General features: G+C 49.8%; 1 protein-coding gene across 1 annotated transcript in view; it reads right to left on the bottom strand.

The window, feature by feature from the left end:
- CALB2 (calbindin 2) overlaps positions 1 to 18,179 on the bottom strand; it is a 25,346-nt gene extending 7,167 nt beyond the window's left edge. The window contains 5 exon segments of the mRNA XM_039851841.1: positions 3,798 to 3,878; positions 5,019 to 5,108; positions 7,651 to 7,668; positions 7,671 to 7,729; positions 17,919 to 18,179. Of these exon segments, the coding sequence (XP_039707775.1) occupies positions 3,798 to 3,878; positions 5,019 to 5,108; positions 7,651 to 7,668; positions 7,671 to 7,729; positions 17,919 to 18,012 (342 nt within the window). The 5' untranslated portion in view covers positions 18,013 to 18,179.
- Between the last annotated feature and the right edge of the window lie 377 nt (positions 18,180 to 18,556).

The following is an 18,556-nucleotide window of genomic DNA, read 5'->3' on the forward strand; positions in this document are numbered from 1 at the left end:
GGGACAAGGGTAAGAACGTCTGGAAGGGAGGAAAACAGGCTTTGGTTATTCTTTACTGTGCTCTGTCCTCCATCCCTCTATCATGATGCATTTGGCAGCCATGTCTGAAGGTAGAACAGAACCGTTAGAGTAATCAGTTTGTTTTGACTATAACAAGGCCACTCACACACCTTTATAATAGAAAGCATCACATTTTTCTTTTCTTTCTTTTAGGCAACCACCCCTCTCCTATGCTCAGTCCATATGGTTCAAGAGGGATTGGCCCAGTCTTCAGAGGTAAGGAGGCGACTTAGGTCTGGGTAATTGGTCCCTCCCTGGATCCTGTCCCGTACTGGTTCTGGGCTCTGCTCTGAGTCCCAGTTATTCGATGCATGCGTTTGGCCCCTGCGAGGAACCAGGGCACTGCCTGCTGATCACAGCTTCTGGGAAGCAAAGAGAAACAGAGCTTCCACAGGAGACATGGGCCTGACCACCTCCTTCCTCTGCGCTGCCATCTGAGCAGAAGCAGACGCTCTACAGGAGAGACACAGAAATATAGCTGTAGTGGTTTTAAAATGTTCACACATTCTTCACCTCCCTTCCAAAGGCAGAGCCTAATTCCCCTCTCCTTGAATGTGGGCTGGACTTAGTGACTCAGTTCCAATGAATAGAGTGTGGCAGATACGACAGTGTGTGACTTCCAAGACTAAGCCATAAAGGCATTCAGGCTTCCTTCTTGTTCTCTCCCTTGGATCCCTCACTCTTGAGGAAGCCAGCTTCCATGTTGTTGTAAGGACATTCGAGCGGCCCTATCGAAAGTCTCACATAGTCAAGAACTGACGGCTCCTGTAACATGCACGTGAGTATGCCATCTTGGAGGTGTATCTTTCGGCTCCGGTTGAACCTTCAGATGACCACAGCCCAGCTGACATCTTGACCTCAACCTCATGAGAGATTCTGAGCCAGAACCATTTGGCTAAGCTGCTCCCAAATTCCTGACCACAGAAACCGTGAGATAATAAATGTTTGTTGCCTTAAGCTGCTAAATTTTAGGGGGTGATTTGTTACGCAGCAATAGGTAACCAATACGTGGCCCTGAGAAAATGTGGTCCTGTATACAACCGCCCCGAAACCCCAGCCTTCTACCCAAGCCATCTGGTGGAAAGCGGGGAATACCGTGCTGGGGATAGGGTGGGGGAGGGAGCTGCCCTGATCTGTGACAGAAGGGCCCAGAAACTCTGTTTTTCAAATCTTTGGCCTGTTTTTGTGCCTGATCATATATTTTGGATTTTCTTTCTTTGATTTTTCTTCCCTCTCCCTCAGCTCTAAACTATACACCTAGACAGCAGCAACTCTTGAGTTTCTGAGAGGTAGCAAACACTAATTCTTGTCCTAAATTTGATCTCCTGCCTCCCCCACTTCTCCATATCGTGCCCCTCCTTTTATTATCAGAAGTGTGAGAGTTTATATAGATATTTTAGGATCTTCCTTCCACACCAATAAACAAGACTGTATAATTCTTATGGTATAGTAGTGGCTCAAGAAATTTGATCCTGATTTTTTAAAAAGTTATGAGACAGGAGCAAGAGCCAACAAAAGGGCTGGTTTTTCCACAGACAATTCAGGTAGATGGTATTTGATTAAGGGAGTGTACTGTCTCGGGGGGAAAAAAAAATCCATCAGAATATTCCTTCCCATGCCCAGAAAGCCTGCTTTTGAGAAAGTACTAAGAAATAAGTGCAGGTTTTCAAACATGACTTCACTGACCACCAGCATGCATTTAGTGCTTTAGAATTGAGCTCCTCTAGGTTGAGTTTTGACTGGGGAAAAAAGGCAGACACCCCCTAGATTGCCTAAAAGGAGGACAACCTGAAGGGACCCCAGTCTTTGCACAGAGCAAAGCATCCGGCCACTTTGGGAGTGAGATCATCCCAGCAGGCCTGACCTCCCTCTCTCCCTCTCCCCCTCCCTCCCTGGGTCGCCCCCCACCTCCATGCTCCCACACTCGCTTCTCTGCCCCTCCAGTACTTTGTGCTCATCCATTGGTGGGCTATTATTCTCTTCCCCTTCAAGGAAAAGAGTTCAAGAGACCTGGGCTTTGTGAAATCTCAAAGAAATCCTGAGGTATCACTAAAATTAGAAATTAAAATGTTGTCCTGAGCAGTGGGATGGGAGCTATCTGACAGCTCAAGCCTCTCAGGGCTACCGAGGGACCATTTTATGTTTCTAGCTGATAAAAATGGAACAAATGGACAACTCAGGAGGGGATAGTATTGGTGCATGGTAGGGTCCCAGGAAACTTGCGGGGAGGTGTCGGCTCAGCAGTTATGCTGGCACTTAAAGAATCAAGGCAGGTAAGAATATGGAATCATGTCAACTACACAGAAACCACGAGTTTTGAGAGAGAGGGACAGAGAGGGAAAGAGAGAAAGAGAGAGGGGTCTTTTTTGCTCCTCTCTGCACATCTCTGCCCCTTGCAAGCTATCCTCATCCCCGTTTTTCCAGATCAGGGGCTGAATAGAAGCCATCGTTGGCTCTCTCCCTATCAGGAAAGGAGCAGTCAGGCATAACGCGCCCTCTTCCACAGTCAGGGAAATGGACTCTCACAAAAGCAGCATCCTGGCAAGAGAAGAACTAAGAACGGAATCCAGAATGTCAATGACCAGCTTGTGGCGTTTTGCCATCTTGAAAAAAACCGGACACAATCCTTTAGAGCACCGTAAAATGAAATCCTTATTGGATACTCAGGCAAGCTGCCACTTAAACAATGACTCTTCCGTCCTGAGAATAGGTTATTTCTAACTGCCTTTCTGTTCTTACGTGGAGAACTCACTGCCAGGTGGGTTTCGGGACTAGCTTTCCAGCCGAAGTAACATGATGAATGGCGACTCAGATCAAAGCGAAGGCCAGTCGTTATTTATCTTAGTGGGTGTGGGTTGAATTTCACTCTGAGAGACGCATACATCGAATGGCTAGAGTGCAGAGCCCCAGAAAAAAAAAAAAAGAGCCCCAGGACAAAATAATTGGTGGTTTGTTGACCATGAGGGTTAGTAATCTATTTGGTTGGACCATATGGAATTTCTAATTTTTCATAAATCAAAAATGGTTAAATATTAGTAATTGCACATGGTTCAATCTGTCGGTTGACGACTACTCGAAAGACACTTGAGTTTGGATGTCCTCTTTCATGTGCTCTCAGAGAATTTTCTATGGCCAAGACGGCCACACCCATTTAAAAAGGGGACACGGGAGCCCAGAACACAGTCAAAAAGCAAACCCGGAAGATACTGGAAGCTGGAATTCTCACTGGGCTCTCCCAGCTTTAGGATGGCATGTAATCCATCCTTACCAAATGTGCTCCTTGGAACTCTGACCTCAAGGGATGCTAATGGCACTGAGTGAGAAGAAAGCGTGGGAGATCCTGGAGCCAAACTGAGTGAAACCGCTCTCTTTACTACAGGATTCCTGGGAGCCTGGAGTATGCCACGCCTGTGACAAATCCACAAAGGGGAGACAGCGCGTATACAGTGTTTTCCAAATGTATTCGACCCAGGCTTGCTTCTCACCTTATTTCCCACACTTTAACATACACAGACATCACCTAGGAGTCTTGTTAAAATGTAGATTCTACTTCAGTGAGTCGGAGACTCTGCATTTCTAACAAGCACCCCGGTGATGGTGACAGGGATGCTGCGGGTCCATGGACCACAGTTTGAGTAGTGGAGCTCTAAGGGGTTTAGCGTCTCTCGGGGACCCTTCCCAGGCATCTGCGTGGGCCTGGCTCTGAACACAGGAGCAAGGCAGCGCCTGGGCCTCACCTCCATAAACTCGGCGCTGGAGCCCACGTGCTGTCGAAAGCACAGAAGGAAGTTCTCCTCAGTCGGCAGGATCTGTGCCAGCTGTGGGGATCAGAGAGCGACAGTAACATTATGGAGAGCCTTGCCAGGAAGCAGAGCAGACTTTCCTGTAGGAAGGATGGAAGACAGCTGCGTGGGAGGTGCGTCTTGCCCCGTTTGGCTTCCTTCCTGAGAACAGCCCTTCGAAGGGGAGGAAAGATGTTCCAAGAAGTGCCTCTTTGTCACCCCAAACCTTAGGGGTAGGAGCAGCCAGTGGGACAGAAAGTGGTACCAGGTATGTGGTTTAGTGCTGCCCAATTCCAATAGATTTTTTGCTCAAATAAGCTCTTAAATTTTTAAATATGCCTCAATTTATCTTGTAACTATATACTCAAATATAAATGCATGTGTGTGTATATATATATATTATACATGTGATATATGATATATAATAAAAACTTTGCCTTTTTAAAAATTTTGCCTTTGGACGCTTTCAGGTGGAGCATGAACTCTCCTGTTCCCCAGTCTTTGCCTCCTTCTTTCTTAAGCTGGGCTCATCACACATTTGCAATACCTGCTGGACCCTGAGAGCATTTAATCCATTTCCCATTTGCTCCGAGAATACTCTCCGGTGGCGCTCGTGGCTGCAGCATTTACCCCGAGATAACTCATAACTCACAGCGTATAGTCCTAACCTTAGCCCCAAACTTTGCCACAAAATATCTCACTTTTATTATTATTTTTCCATCGCAGTAGTCTATTGATAGTCTTTGGGAACAAATGACATCATTCTGTTTATAGCATTCTGTTTTCAGTAGTGGTATTTCCATTTACAAAATATAGTAATTCTCAGTTGCTGAAAATGTTAAATCCTAGAAAACGTAGCATTCCTATGCATGATGTTAAATTAACGCCGGCAGTAAGCTGCACATTTTTTTTTTTTTTTAAACAAGAAAAGGGTTAAGGTCTCCACCCCTGTCTTAGGCCAATGTTTGTTGCTTCCTCGTTCCTCGTGAGACATGAGGAAAAGCCCCCTCTGTCTCCTTGGTCAGCCTAAGTGCTGGGGGTGGGATGGGAGAAGGCGTTAAGACCACCACCTCATTTAGATCCCTAGACAGATGCATGAGAGAGGCACAGGTGGCGATGGCCCGGACGATGGCCCGTCCCACGTAGCTCTCTCTTAGCCAGGACAATAGGACTCACCTCTGCCATCTCGATTTTCCCATCTGAGTTTTTGTCATACTTCTGCATGAACTCCTTCATCTTCTCCCCAAAGTTGTCACTCTTTGACATCTGCGGAAAGACAAAGGGGGCTGATTTTGCTGCTGGGTCTCACCTGAACCACGGATGTCTCAGCCTCTTGGTGCAGCAGTGGTGGGAATCATTCTGCACCCTAAATATGCAGGAATGGAACCTTGCTGAGCCAATGTCCTGGCTAATCAGGCTTCTTCCTTTTCCTTTTCAGGATCCCTCCAAGTGGTCTCTTCTTCGAGGCCCGGGCACGTTATTTTCGAGGGGGAAGAGCACATGTGGGCATGCCCTGTGCCAGGTAAGTAAACATGCCCTTCCGCCTTTGAGATGAATTAAACCACAACCCTTATCAAAGGGCAGGGACTTACTTCCACCACTCAGATGTGAGAACTGAGGCCCCGACATTTTACTGAGGCAGCTTCTAATAAAACCCAGCTTAATCCAGTGGCCTCAGACAGGTTCTAAGCATCCCACCAGAGCAAGGCGCATTGCTCATTCTCTTCCTTAAAGACTAACTGGCAATTCCACAATATTTTCATCTCTGATTTTAATGCCAGGAGGAATGTGAGGAGAAAGTCTTTATAGAGTTGGGGGGTCATTTAAATAGTCCATTGGATTACTGTGACTACTGGAAAGGCAAAGAACTTCAAAAGTTCCCTTAGCCCATGGCTGCCTGTCTTAAATGTAAAGATCGCTTGCAGTTCTCAAACCTTCTCTTGGTTTGGAGTGCTACTGATTGATTATTTGCATTAATGAGCTCTTCCTCATCCCTAATCAGGATGAACCTATTTGGGCAGCTGATGCCTCTTCTTTGCTTATCTGATGACTTTGGGGAGGGTTGTGGATTTCCTAGGACTGGGCCAAGAAGAGTTCTACTAATTCTTAGAGTCTTTCCTGAATTGCTTCTATTGCTTTTCACCTGTTGAACTGGTCTCAATTTGCCAATATTTATTTATCAGTGTTTATCACATTACATTTACAAATGTGCATGGGATGCTCCCAGGTCCTTATCCTATTTAATGTGATCATCCTACTTAATTTTTACAACAGTCTCTGTGACATGAGGAGCCTGTTCATTCTTCACACAAATGAAGGGTGAGATGAAGTGACTTCTCCTGAGGTCGCCAGTTACTATAGCCAGAATTTGAACTCATGGCTCCTCCTCCCAAGGCCACTGTTCTTTACCGTATAATGGCTGCTCTGAGACACTGTTTGGGATAGTATCAGTTGAGATTGTAGTCGACAGACTTGAAAATCACTCCTGATGCCATCTGAGGAAGCCAATGACTAAGAGAAGAATTTCAGATCTGAAGCACTTCATAAAACATATGCCTCCACCGACTCTATGATCCCAGAATCAGTTGCGAAGCCTGTGTTTTCTGTGATCCAGGCTTTATTATCCTAGTCACGGGGGGTAATGGGGGAACTGTTGATAAACCCACGAATCACCTCCATCGCTTAAGCCCACTGCCTGGATCTCCTCATTGGGATGCTCTGCCAAGCTTTGAACCAGGAGCTCAGTGGTGGATCTGTGACTCATCTCTTGAGCTACTCCACAAAGACTCACTAATAAGCAGTGGATTGACCAACAGATATGCAGCAGGGGAGGTTAGAGACAGACCCCCGAAGGACTCCTGGGAACTGGGAGGAGGCGGGTCTGACTCCACGTATTTGAGAACCAGGCCCAGGAATCACAACAGACTAGCTCCAGTCACCTCCCCTTTTCAATAGTTCAGACAGTCCTCCAAAAGGCTCTAGTGAATTCGAATTCCATAGTGCCAGGCTGGCACCAGGGGAAACAACATCCCTGCCGTTAAGGATCTGGGACATGATTTGGAGTCACTTCCGGCAGGCTAAGAAGGATGGCCTGACACCTCCACACATGAGGCCAGCCAGTACCATCAGTTCAGATATGGCCTTGGAGCAATCCTCCATTTTCCACACATGAGGCCAGCCTGTGTTGGTGTAGGACAGTGATTCTCTAATGGGGACAATTCTGCATCCCCTGCAGGGGACATCTGGCAATATCTGAAGACAATTTTGATTGTCACAACTTAGGAGCTATGGGCGTCTAGTGTGCAGAGGCCAGGGATGCTGCTCGTCATCCTACAATGCACAGGACAGCCCCCACGACAAAGAATTAATTATGTGGCCCCACATGTCAATAGTGCCGAGGCTGAGAAATCTGGTCTCAAATAAAGGCGCTTGAAACGCCCTAGGGATCCACTCTGAGTGTGACCCCTCTGAGCATCTTAGATAGGCTGTGGACTCTTCACTACGAAAAAACTCTTTTTATACACACATACACAGATACAAAGCTCTGTAGTTTGGGTTCACCAACTGCTGGTGTTCATTCATGAACACCCCTCAATCCCAGACACCCAATGATATTGAAGGTACTTTTTTTTTTTTATTAGAGTATTCAAAATTTTAAAAATCCTTACAAATAAAAGAAAAACTTGAAGGGTCAAGAGCAGAGCTCTCAGGCCCACTAATCCGATGCATAACCCGAGACAGACAATGCTCGGAGCCATGGTCAGAATGACAGGAAAAATCCCAAACAATGGGGGTGGGGGCTGGCCACCATGCCAGAACCTTTTTCAATGCCTTTCTCCAGCTCTGAAAGAAGTTTTCTAATTCTTTGCCTTCAATATACCCATTTCCTGCAAAGATAGCAAAGAAAAAAAAAAAGGAATTAACCTCAGAGCTAGAAAGTAAGACCGATGGGGGGTGGGCGCAGTGGATAAGTTGGGGGTGTCACGGAGAACTTATCGTCAGGAAGCAGGTGTCTGGGCCAGCCCTGGACTGTTAGGGGTGCTGCTCTATGGTTTACGACCATAGAGATCGAAGATTAATAACCGCGTATCTTTGGGTTATACATTCTGTAGTCAGGAGACACTGGGAAGGGTCAGCATCTTGGCCAGGCTGGCAGAGGTGAGCAGGAGCTGGGAGCTGTCCATTACCACCAGCTGGGCAAGCAGCGGGAGCTGGAGATCTGACAGGTGACCACAGGTCATCAGCATCAGGGTTTGTCAGCGGGTAGCTGGCCCTGGTCACCCGGGTGAATAAGGTCAGAGGCAGAACTTGAGTCTCTGGGATTGGAAGGTATACTGAATTGAAGAGCAAACCCCTCAAATCCATGTACACCTGGAACCTCTGAATGTAATTGGTTAAGATGAGGTCATACTAGATTGGGGTGGGCCCTGAATCCAATGACTGGCGTCCTTATAAGGCCAGGTGAAGACAGAGAGACAAACAGAGAAGAAGGCCACGTGAAGACAGAGGCAGAGATTGGACCAGAGTGAGGCATCTCCAAGCTAAAGAGCACCGTGAACTGCTGGCAACCACTAGAAGCTTTCTCACCGGGAACCAAGCCCACTGACGCCTCGATCTTGGACTTCTAGCCTCCAGAACCGTGAGAGAATACATTTTTGTTGTTTCAAGACACCCAGTTTGCGGTACTTTGTTACAGCAGCTCCGGGAAACTCATAAAGAAGGAAAGAGTGGAAAGAGAAAAGCAGGGCACCTGTCCTATGGGACGGAGGCACCGAGAGAATAGGTCACAGGGATCAAGCACGAGCGGGGGCAGCCCGCTGGGCAGCAATGAAGGGAGGGGCTCTGAGGTCTGTGGACACAGATTCAAACTCTGTTTCTGCTGCACTTACCGGCCATACGACTTTGGGAAAGTTATTTAGCCTGTCTTCGTTATTCTAATTAAGTGGGATTTTGGATGTAAATCCTGTCACCCAACCCGTTACGAGTGAACTGTCAATGTTGCTGTTTGAGTTTTCAACGACCAGAACCTGTGTATACGATGGGAATGAATCTGGCTGAAAAGTGGTTTTCAGGACCAGGTCCCAAGGTCAATGCCTGACTTGGAAGATCACATAAGGAGTGAGAAGTCTTTTAGGTTCTCAAGTCCAGTTGACTTAGAGATCAGAGTGGCTGAGTCCAGGGTCAAGGTCACGGTTCTCTGCTGTGAAGGGTAGGAGGCATTGGTGGATGGGAAATCAGACAGGCCTAAGGGCAGTGCTCCCCAGACTGCTTGCGGTGAATTAGAATCTCCCAGGATCTTCAAAAAAATATGGAGGTGTGGCTCCCCCCACCCCACAACCCCAGATATTCTGATGTAATTGGTCTAGGGTGTGAACTAAGCACGTGATTGGTTTTTTGAAAGCTCCCAGGTGAATTCCATGTACAACATGGTTTGGAAAACACTGGCCTAAAGTCAAATTCTAAAGCTTATCTAAAGAGCAAGGTTCCCATACAGGACAGTCAACTTGAACAGGAAAGAGGGATGGCAGTTAGAATGGAATGACACACTAAACAAAGAAAATAAAAAAGGAATATTTGCCCTGGCCTTAGTGGGGGCTGGGGGTGAGGGTGTGTGTTCTTCCCAGCCTCTCTCCTTAGCGCCTCCCTGAGAACTTAGACTCTGAATAAATTACCTTAGAGGCGCCCTCTAGTGGAGAAGATGCCGAGATAAGTGGAAAGAATCACGTGAGGTAAATTATATATTTTTGTCTGGAGGGAAAAGATGTGAGTATAACTGGGGATGGGGGAATGAGACTTGAGTCCTCCTTTTTCCCCTAGGATAAGGTGGTCGTCTTTCTAGGATATCCTGCGAAGCTTCTTGGGAGATTAGCATCTCACTGAGTGTGTGTGCCTAATAGCCTGTGAGGCCAGCCGGAGTTGGGGAGTGAGGGAGGGAAGGAGAGAAAGGATGGAGGAGGGCTTTCTAGGCAAAAGGGCAGTCCCCTAGTCGATGATAACTCTTGAGTTGGAGGACTGACTACTTCTCTCTCCCTGGTCACTCACTCCCTACAGTGACCTGCCTGTTTTCTCACTTCTTAGGCAGAAAGCTGAGGAAAGCTTGGGTGCAGCTTCCAGAAGTCCGAGACTGGTGTTGGAGAGGCAGGCTCGGCGCTTACACTGCGAGCAACCATTGGGGCTCGATGAAGGGAGGCCTCAAAGGTGGCCCAAGCCAGGGCTGGGCGGACACGTGAGTGAGTGAGTGAGTGTGCGTCTGATTCTTGAGTATTCTGAGAGGCGGCTACAGTGACTGACCGCCAGTGCTCCTTGGACAGTGTGGGCAGGGAAGGCCTTGCCGAGAAGCCCCAGCTACCGGCACAGGGAGGAGAGACATTAGAGGCAGAGAGAGGGGCCAGGAGCTGGGTTAGTGCCACTGAGAGCCCCATTCCTGAATCCAGCTCGAGCAGCATGAGGCTGGACGAGCCCCTCCAGCCAAGCCAGGAAGTCCCCCACCGCCTCTCTCTGTGTACCCCAACAAAGAGGCAGAAATGTGGTTCAATTCCACATGCCTGCATTTTTTTAACTGAACAACAGTTCAACGGTGCGTCCGGAGCTCAGGAAGCTATAGCTGAGTTCTAGATTCGGGCCTGTTTTCCAAGAGCGTTTCATGGTTTACTGGGAGGCAAGGCAGCCAGACAAGAACCATGTGAACCTACCAGCTGCAGGCAGAGGGTGAGGAGCAGAGATTAGATAGGCAGGTAGGAAGTGCAGGACCCAGCGGGGTGGGGGGAAAAAGGCCTTTGCTACTTTGGCCTCCCTCAGAGCAACTCCTGTCCATCACCTGGGAGGTGCCTTATGCGGGAGGCTGGGGTGGCGGGCGGTTGGCCTACCTCCTTCCAGGGAAGACTTCAGCACTCGGCAAGTGGTTTGTTTCTTCTACGACTCTCTTACAGGGGTGGGGGGTGACTGGCCACCAAGCAAATCTCCTGTGGATGAGCACTGATATAGATGTGGTTACCATGGCAACCATCACTCTCAACCTCCGTATCAAACCTATTCTGTGAACCGTAGGGAGAGGGGGCTGGGTGGGAGCCAGGGACCCTGGACCTTTCCTTATTCGACTTTTGCTACCATTATTCACCACCATTGTGCCTCAGTGTCCCTAAGTTTAAAGTGAGACAATACTTCTTTACAGTTAATCTGACCAGATACTTGGAATGCCTTGACTAAAGGGCACGCTGCTCCACAGTGGAAAGAGGCCCGTTTGCTTCTCATTGAGACTTGTGTGCACCAGTTTTCTAAGAATGGAACAGGAAAGAGAACCTGAGTGAGAGGCACGATTCTACCAGCAGCTCTGTGACTGTCCACGTGACGTGGAGCACGTCAATCCGCCGAGTCTCAACTTCTTGATCTCTAAAATGAGTAGAACTATTTACTTCCTTTCTACCTTAGAGAGCTCTTGTGAGAGCCAGACAAGGCAATATTGTGAAAGCATCATGGAAAATGTAAAATCTCACTAGCCCAAAGGATTCCAGCTTGACTGCTGTCGTCAGTGTGCTGGTTCTCAGCCCCGGCTGTGTATTAGAACCACCTGGGAAGCTTTTTAAAAAAGACACCACTGCCTGGGCCCCAGCCCCAGAGCTTCCGATGTAATTGTTGGGGTGGGGACTTCTGGTGGGCAAAGCTCTCTAGGTGATTCTGATGTGCAGTCAGGGTTAAGACTGCACATCAGAGCAGCGCCTCTCAAATTTTAAGGGTGTGTGAGAATTACCTAGGGATCTTATTAAAATGGAGATTCTTATTTGGTAGGTCTAGAGTCTAAGGGCTTGCTGTTCAAAGTGTGGTCTGTGGAACGGTAGCATCATCGGAAATTACCTGGGAGCTTGTTAAAAATGCAGAATCCCAGGCCCCACCCTGCTCCCCGCTGAACCAGAATCTGCATTTGAACAACACAGGAACATACCCGTTTGAGAACCACTGCTTTCAGACGCCGGTGTTTCCTCCTTAGAAGGATCTTGCCTTTGGCTTTGCATTTGAGTCGAGGTGGGGGGCTGACGTGAGCCCTGGGATGGTAGACCTGGCTGTCCTATCGACAAGTGTCTCACCTGGATTGACTTGAGGAGCCTAGACCAGTGCCACTCAAAGTGTGATCCGGGACCCGCCAGTGTCAGGATCACCTGAGAGCCCGTTAAAAATGCAAATTCTCGGGTTCCGCCCCCAGACCTAACTGAATCAGAATCCTTGAGAGTGAGGCCCAGAAATCTGTGTTTCAACAGGCTGCCCTGCAGGCTCAAGATTGAGAGCCGCTGGCTCAACGATGCATCGTCGGTGTCCTGCTCACTCATCTGTGTTACTCTGTGATGCACAGTTAAGAGAAGATAAAGGAGGGCAGTTAGGCAGTTTCTGACCTCTTCGTTAAGCTGCCCAAGAGGCCAGGCCACTTGGCTGTCTGTCTGGAGTTCCAATCTGTGAGAAGGCAAACAGCCCTCTCCCCGCAAGCCTGAGAAGCCTCTGGGACAGTCAGATACCATCCTCGAAGGAGGAGATTGGCTTCCTCAGGCTCTGCTCCAATATTAATATTACCTCGCATCGTGTATACCATTTACAAGGAGCTTTGCATTCCCCACCCCATCTGGTCTTCAGGACTCTGCCAGGTAAGCAGACGGCCGTATGGACCCCAAATTAGAGAGGAGGAGTTTGGGGTGAAAGAGATTTAGTCACAGCTAACAGCCTTGCTTCCTTCTACTCATCTCAGGAAGGATCTCCATCCATATCTGCATTTGTCTTGGTCAGCCATACACACATGCATTTCTCCCAGTGGCTTCTGGGGGTGGGGGGGGCAGGTGGGGGGATAGGGGTACCCCAGGACAAACAGCTACTGGATGGATGTTCCGATTCTCGACTTTTAATCTGTATTTCTGGGCTGTGCTGCTTCTGGAACAGTGGCTCCCAAGCTGGGCTGGGTCCCCTGAACCTGTGGACAGCTGGCAGCCTAATGCTGGGCTGATTCCCAGGCGTGGGCGAGGCCAGAAGGATGGGGCAGATTGGGCAAGAGAGGAGGGGAGACAGCAGAAGCCAGAGAGGAGGGGGGCAAGCCGAAGCCAGAGGCCCCAGATGGGACCGGCTGGGCGAAGCGGGGCACGTGACACAACGGGCCAGGAGAGCCGCCAGGCCGCGGGGACGCCCGCTCGATTGATTCTGGTCCCTGGGAGTTAGAGAAGTTTTTCCCAAGGGGTCGCTTGAGCCCTGGAAACCTCCCGCAGGGGCTCAGCTAGCGAAACCACTGAGGTCCAGAGGAGAGTGAGCACGGAGGGGTCGCCGGGCTGGTGGCCGCCCCATCCAGGCGGGCTGAAGCGTCTTGTTTGTGAAAATAAGTCCCCACGCTGCCTCCTTGGGGAGCCCCGGCTCTTCTCCCCCTGGCTGGTGTAATCGCCCCCCACAGAGAGACGGGGCTCTGGGGCACGAATGGAGGGCGCCCCGCGCGGGGCTGGCAGGCCGCGGATGCTCCCTGCCACGCAGGGGTGGGGTACTTATTCCTAGGGCTTACCTCAGAGTGCCCCAAATCCTTGCCCGAATGAGACACAGACCCCACAGAGATAACCCAACAGGCTTCAAGAAAGCCTCGCTCACACAACTTTGACCTTGGCTTCCTCAACCAGACCCCCCTGACTCTCATGTGCCGAGAAGCAATCATTTTTTAAAAAAATCCTATAATTATCTTGTGAATAGCACAGTTATATTGAATTGTAAACCTTGTAGTATTTGCATAAATACTTAATATATACCAGATATTTTGTAACCCTGTTGGGCATGTCTATCTTTTTAGTGTTCCGAGAGCCCTCATTAAATATTTTAATGCGAGCCGCCCAGGCCTCTCTCCACCTCTGGGAGGCGCTGTTGTCTAGCTTTCCTCCCCTCCCCCACCAGGGACAGGAACTTGGCAGCGACAGGGGCTTGGGGAGAGCCTGCCTGGGCACTCCACATCTGGAAGAGTCCTCCGTGGTGGGTGGGTACGGAGCATGGTTCTGGGTATTACTGCTGGGTATAGGAGGGCAGAGGAGGGAAGGCTGGGCAATTTTCAAAAGTTCTCTGTGCCCACACAGATAAGGAACAAGGCTTAGACCGTTTGAGAGGCTTCGAGAGCCCCCTGTGTCACCAAGGCCATCTGGAGGCAGGCAGGTTCCCACACCTGGAGATTATATATAGGTATAGGTGTATATATATATATATATATATATATTTCTTTTTTGGGGGAGAGGTATCCATAAAATTATTTTCTTTTACACCATTCTTGGTTTGCTCATTACACAAGGACATGCTCTTGTAAAAATTTCAAACAGTGTAGAAATTAACTTAGAAAAGAAAAGAAAATGCCTCTTAATTTTACTTCATCCACTCTGTGAAAGGAGCCACTACTATTATGTTATATCCTTTCAAATATTTTTCAGCATACATGTTTTATTAATAATAAAAATGGGTTCTTACTATAATGGTGTCCTATACTATAAAAAATATAATTTTTGAAATCTTAATAATAACAGCTTGGACATTTTCCCATGACAGCACCAAAGCTCTACCTCATTCTCATTGGTTGCATAATAGTCCCCTGTAGAGATTAGCACGATTTATTTTTCTGTCCCCCAGTAAAGCACATCCCCCCCCGCCCCGCCCAATTCTCAGTATTCCAAAGAACTTGGTAAGAGAGCCCCTGGTTCATAGAACTTTTTGCACATGTACGAGTATATCGGTGTAGGATAGCTTCTTGGAGTGAGTGGGATTACTGCTCGGTCCTGGGGGGTGTCTGCTGGCTTCTGGGAGAAGACCCATCTGGTCCTTGTGCTTTCAGTTGCTCTCGAAGGGCAAAGGCCAAGGCCACAACTTGGCTCCTCACAGACCTCCCGCTGGTCGTCAGCGAAATAGGCCTCTGGTGTGCTGTGTGGTCAGAACCACACAGAGGGCCAGTGTGAGCTCTGAGCTGGGCATCCCTCAGCCACCTGAATGTGGCAGAGTGAGAAAGCTCCTGACAAAGAAGCGACCAGGAAACAACAACACAGTGGCTTCAGACCTGGAAGACCACCTAAGGGTCACTCCTAGCAGGGAGGTGATACAGACAAGCCCGGCTCTCCCTACGCCCACCCCCACCAAAGATCACAGGGTGCGCTTGGCTGATGTCTTCTCTACTGCTGCCTTTGAGAGACAACATCAGAACCCTCCCGAGTGTGGGACCTCGGCTGGCCACCGAGGAAGAATCAGGGGTGATATGGGGGACTAGGAGATGGGGCTTCCGGAACCCCCTGCGCACTTTGCTGTGTGTTCTTGTCAAAGAGCTTTGTCTCTTTAAGTCTCAATTTTCTCCTCTCCAAACACCTGTTCCTTCCTTTCTCCACTGAAAGGCTAATGATAGTTTTGAAAATAACCTCTTTGGATGAAGTCACCAGGATCATAACTCTCCCTCCTGGTTAGGAATGGGCTGAGTTAGGGTCAGAGCCCCTACTCCAGACCCACTCTCCTCAGATTCTGGCTTCTCCTGGACTCCTGGTCTCTGTTTACTATGGAGTCTAGGAGGGGTGGGGCCGTGGCTTCTTCTCCCTGGTGGCTGTGACTAATTGGGCTCCAGCAAGCTCACCCCAGGGACCTGGTGAGCGGCAAGGAGTGTCCTCCCAGAGCTCTTTAAGTTTGTGAGCAGCAGGGGGATTCAGAGTTGTGAAGAAACCCCAAGATGAAAACAGAAGCCAGAGTTAGTAAGAAGGAGCCAAGGTAGGGCGGGGAGTGCCTCAGGGGTGAGTTGGGGAGCTCCTGGCAGGCTTTGGTGTTTGAGAGGAGACAGATAGGGAAGGTACAGAGCAGGCAGCCCCCAGCCTAATTCTGGGTCCTTGAGTAGAACTCCAATTTGGCTGTCTCCTCATTTTCCTAAATCACCTTTGTGCCATCTCTGGCATTTTAATCCTCTTTGCCTTCCTTCTCTATTAGGTTCACAGTCCCTCCTTGGGACTGCCCTGAGGCACTTGTGACCTAGCAGAGAAGACAATGGGGGGGGGGGGGGGGGCGGCAGGCAAGCCTGGTGAGCTACTAAGAAGCAGGAAGCAAGCGTTTAGCTCCCCCTTTTACATAGGAGCAGGAGGGAGCCACAAGAACAATGGCTTTGGGGGGGTCTTTAAAGATTCTTGTGTCTAGCATAGCTTAACTATGCTCCAGCCATGCCAACGACTCCTTTCTGGAAATAAAGGGGGCTGGGGCAGGAGCTCTTCTGTGAGCAAGTGGGAGGGACAGCAGGTGCCCAGAAACGAGAGTGGGGGGACAGGTACTGGCCGGTCCCCAGCCCCGCCACTGCCTTGCTACCTGACCCTGGAGAAGTCACTCCTTGTGTTTGTTTCTTTATTTACGAGAGGATCACGATTGGCCCAGGGTTCACAGTGCGGAACTCGAGAAGGGGCGAGGGTGTTTTGAAAAGTAAAAAGTGTCAGATAAATGAAAGGATTTGCGTGATAATCAAGAGTGCTATTGGTTGTCCCTGTCCCAGTCTGAGGAAAGTAGAACCGTGGAGTCCTCTGTTTACAGCTGACTCATCTGGCAGGAGGCTAGAGGTATAACCTTGGCCACTTGGTAACTTTCCTTGAATCATGCAAGTCTCTGGTGCAGATAAACTGGCAGGAGCATCCTTAGGGAATGCGCTTGTCATCTGGAATACTAAGAGGCTGCAAGCTCCTACAGCCCTTTCTAGGCATTAGAAATACGACCCCCCTCCTTAGCCCCATTTTACAGATTTAAACATCGACTCACCTCCTTCAGTAATTCACGGGCAGATCATGTTCCTAACCCACATAGCACATGCCTAGTCCTCTGCCCCCTGCCCCTAGCTTCCTCAGTTGGCTCCAAGGGAACAAAACTTCACTCATTCAGGCCCCCAGACATTAACTCCTGCCTCTCCACAGCAATCTGGGCAGAGGACCTCTGTTTAGCCACCTTCACGTCCACCAGTCAAGGTGAGGAAGGAAAGAGGAAGAACTGAGTGAGCCACCACCTACCTGATCCTTTCTCTGGTTCCCATACTCCCCATCTCAATCCCAGGATAAACACTCTGAGCCGCTGCCCTGCCAGTGGTCTAAGATGCCAGAACATTTTGGATGCCCGCTCCAGCCAGGACCTCAGAGAAGGAAATCAGATCACTTAAAAAAAATTTTTTTTTGGAGTGGTCGAGGAAGTCTCTAGTAAGATCGGAGGCCTCTAAGGGGGGCCCCCCTTTATGCCTGAGTCAAACCATCATAGACTCTTGGAATCTCAGTGCTGGGAGCCACCTCCAAAGGTCATTCAGTCTAGGCCTCACTTTTTGAGTGAGTCCATGCCAAGACCACAGAGAGCAGAGGGTCCATCACTGAGGCATTTAAAATCGTTGCTTCCTCTGCCACTTAGATATGGAATCACCGAAGCACCCAGGATTATCGCTACGAGGGAATGTGTCAGGCTGGCACCCCAGCTCTCCTCCCCACTGGTCCACTGCTGCCGTGAGTGGGACCGCATGCCTGGGGGCATGGAAAATGGGCAGAGGAAGCCCAGGGGGTGTCAGGGTCCCAATGCCAGTCTTGGCTCCTGTTTCTTGCTAGCAGGGCTGGGGAGACCATGGGTTTCCCTTCAGGACCTCCCAGCTTGCCCTAGCGCTGGGGTTGGTGATGGGGCTAACCTGGTATTCAACAAAAGGGGAACTTGAGGAAAGAAATGAGTGGGCTTCTGAGACCTGTGGCTGCAGCATCTGAAGGCAGGACATTACCTTGAAGAGAAAGGTGGGAGATAAGATGGCAGGAGGGACTCACTGGGGAGCCTTGCCAGCCAGGCCTCCTCTCTGGGAAAGCTCCGACTTGCCCAGAATGAGGCTGCAAAAGCCGGTGGGCTCTCTGTCGTTTATGTCAAGGAAGAAAAGTTACTGACAGTTGTCACCAGAACAGTCAGATGTCTCCCAAACTCAGTACCCTGACATCAGCAGGCTCTGTGACCAAAACACCCCCTGGGGCAAACGTACACCTGCCCTCCTCAGCAATGCCCCCATCCCCTCCACCGCAGGTCCCCTGGGATCGAATGGGCTCAGAAGTTGGGAGCTTTACTGACCGTCGGCATCGAAGTGTTTCCAGATCTCCAGGAACTGGGACGCCGTCAGCTCGGCCAGGTGCAGGTAAGGGGGCTGCTGCTGCGGGCCAGCCATGGTGAGCCGCTCGGAGACCTCAGGCAGCACAGCGCTCTCCCTGCGCACTCCGCACTCGGCCAGGTCTTGCGCGCCACGCTGCCTTTATATACAGTCCCGAGGCTGCGCCTGCGCCCGGCTGCCAGCAGGGGGCGCGCACGCTCACAGAATCCGCCCGGGTGGCAGAGGGGCGGTGCCCAGGGCTCTGCCAGGGGTCGCGGTGGGGTGGGCGCAAGTCTGCGTTGAGAGCGCTCACGCCCAGCCAGGGAAACAGAGGCTCTGAGGTGCAGAGGGGAAAGAGGCTGCCCTTGCCTTCCCTCTCCCTAACCATCTCGAGTAACCACGCAATCTTGGTAGCACTAGCGATAACGACAGCAGAAGTAGCAGCGACACTACTAATGTAAGAATGTTTGACAAGTATATGGCACCCGGACTTCGGAGTTCACCAGGTCTCTCTCGTGCCTTCTCTCGTTTGACCCTTCCGCAGCAGGAAGACCAGGGACCACTTTTCTGATGTGGGGACTTGAGACTTCTAATGACTAAATGACCTGCCCCGCGAATAAGT

This window comes from Pteropus medius, unplaced genomic scaffold (genome assembly GCF_902729225.1).
Source record: "Pteropus medius unplaced genomic scaffold, Ma_sr-lr_union100, whole genome shotgun sequence".
NCBI lineage: Eukaryota > Metazoa > Chordata > Mammalia > Chiroptera > Pteropodidae > Pteropus > Pteropus medius.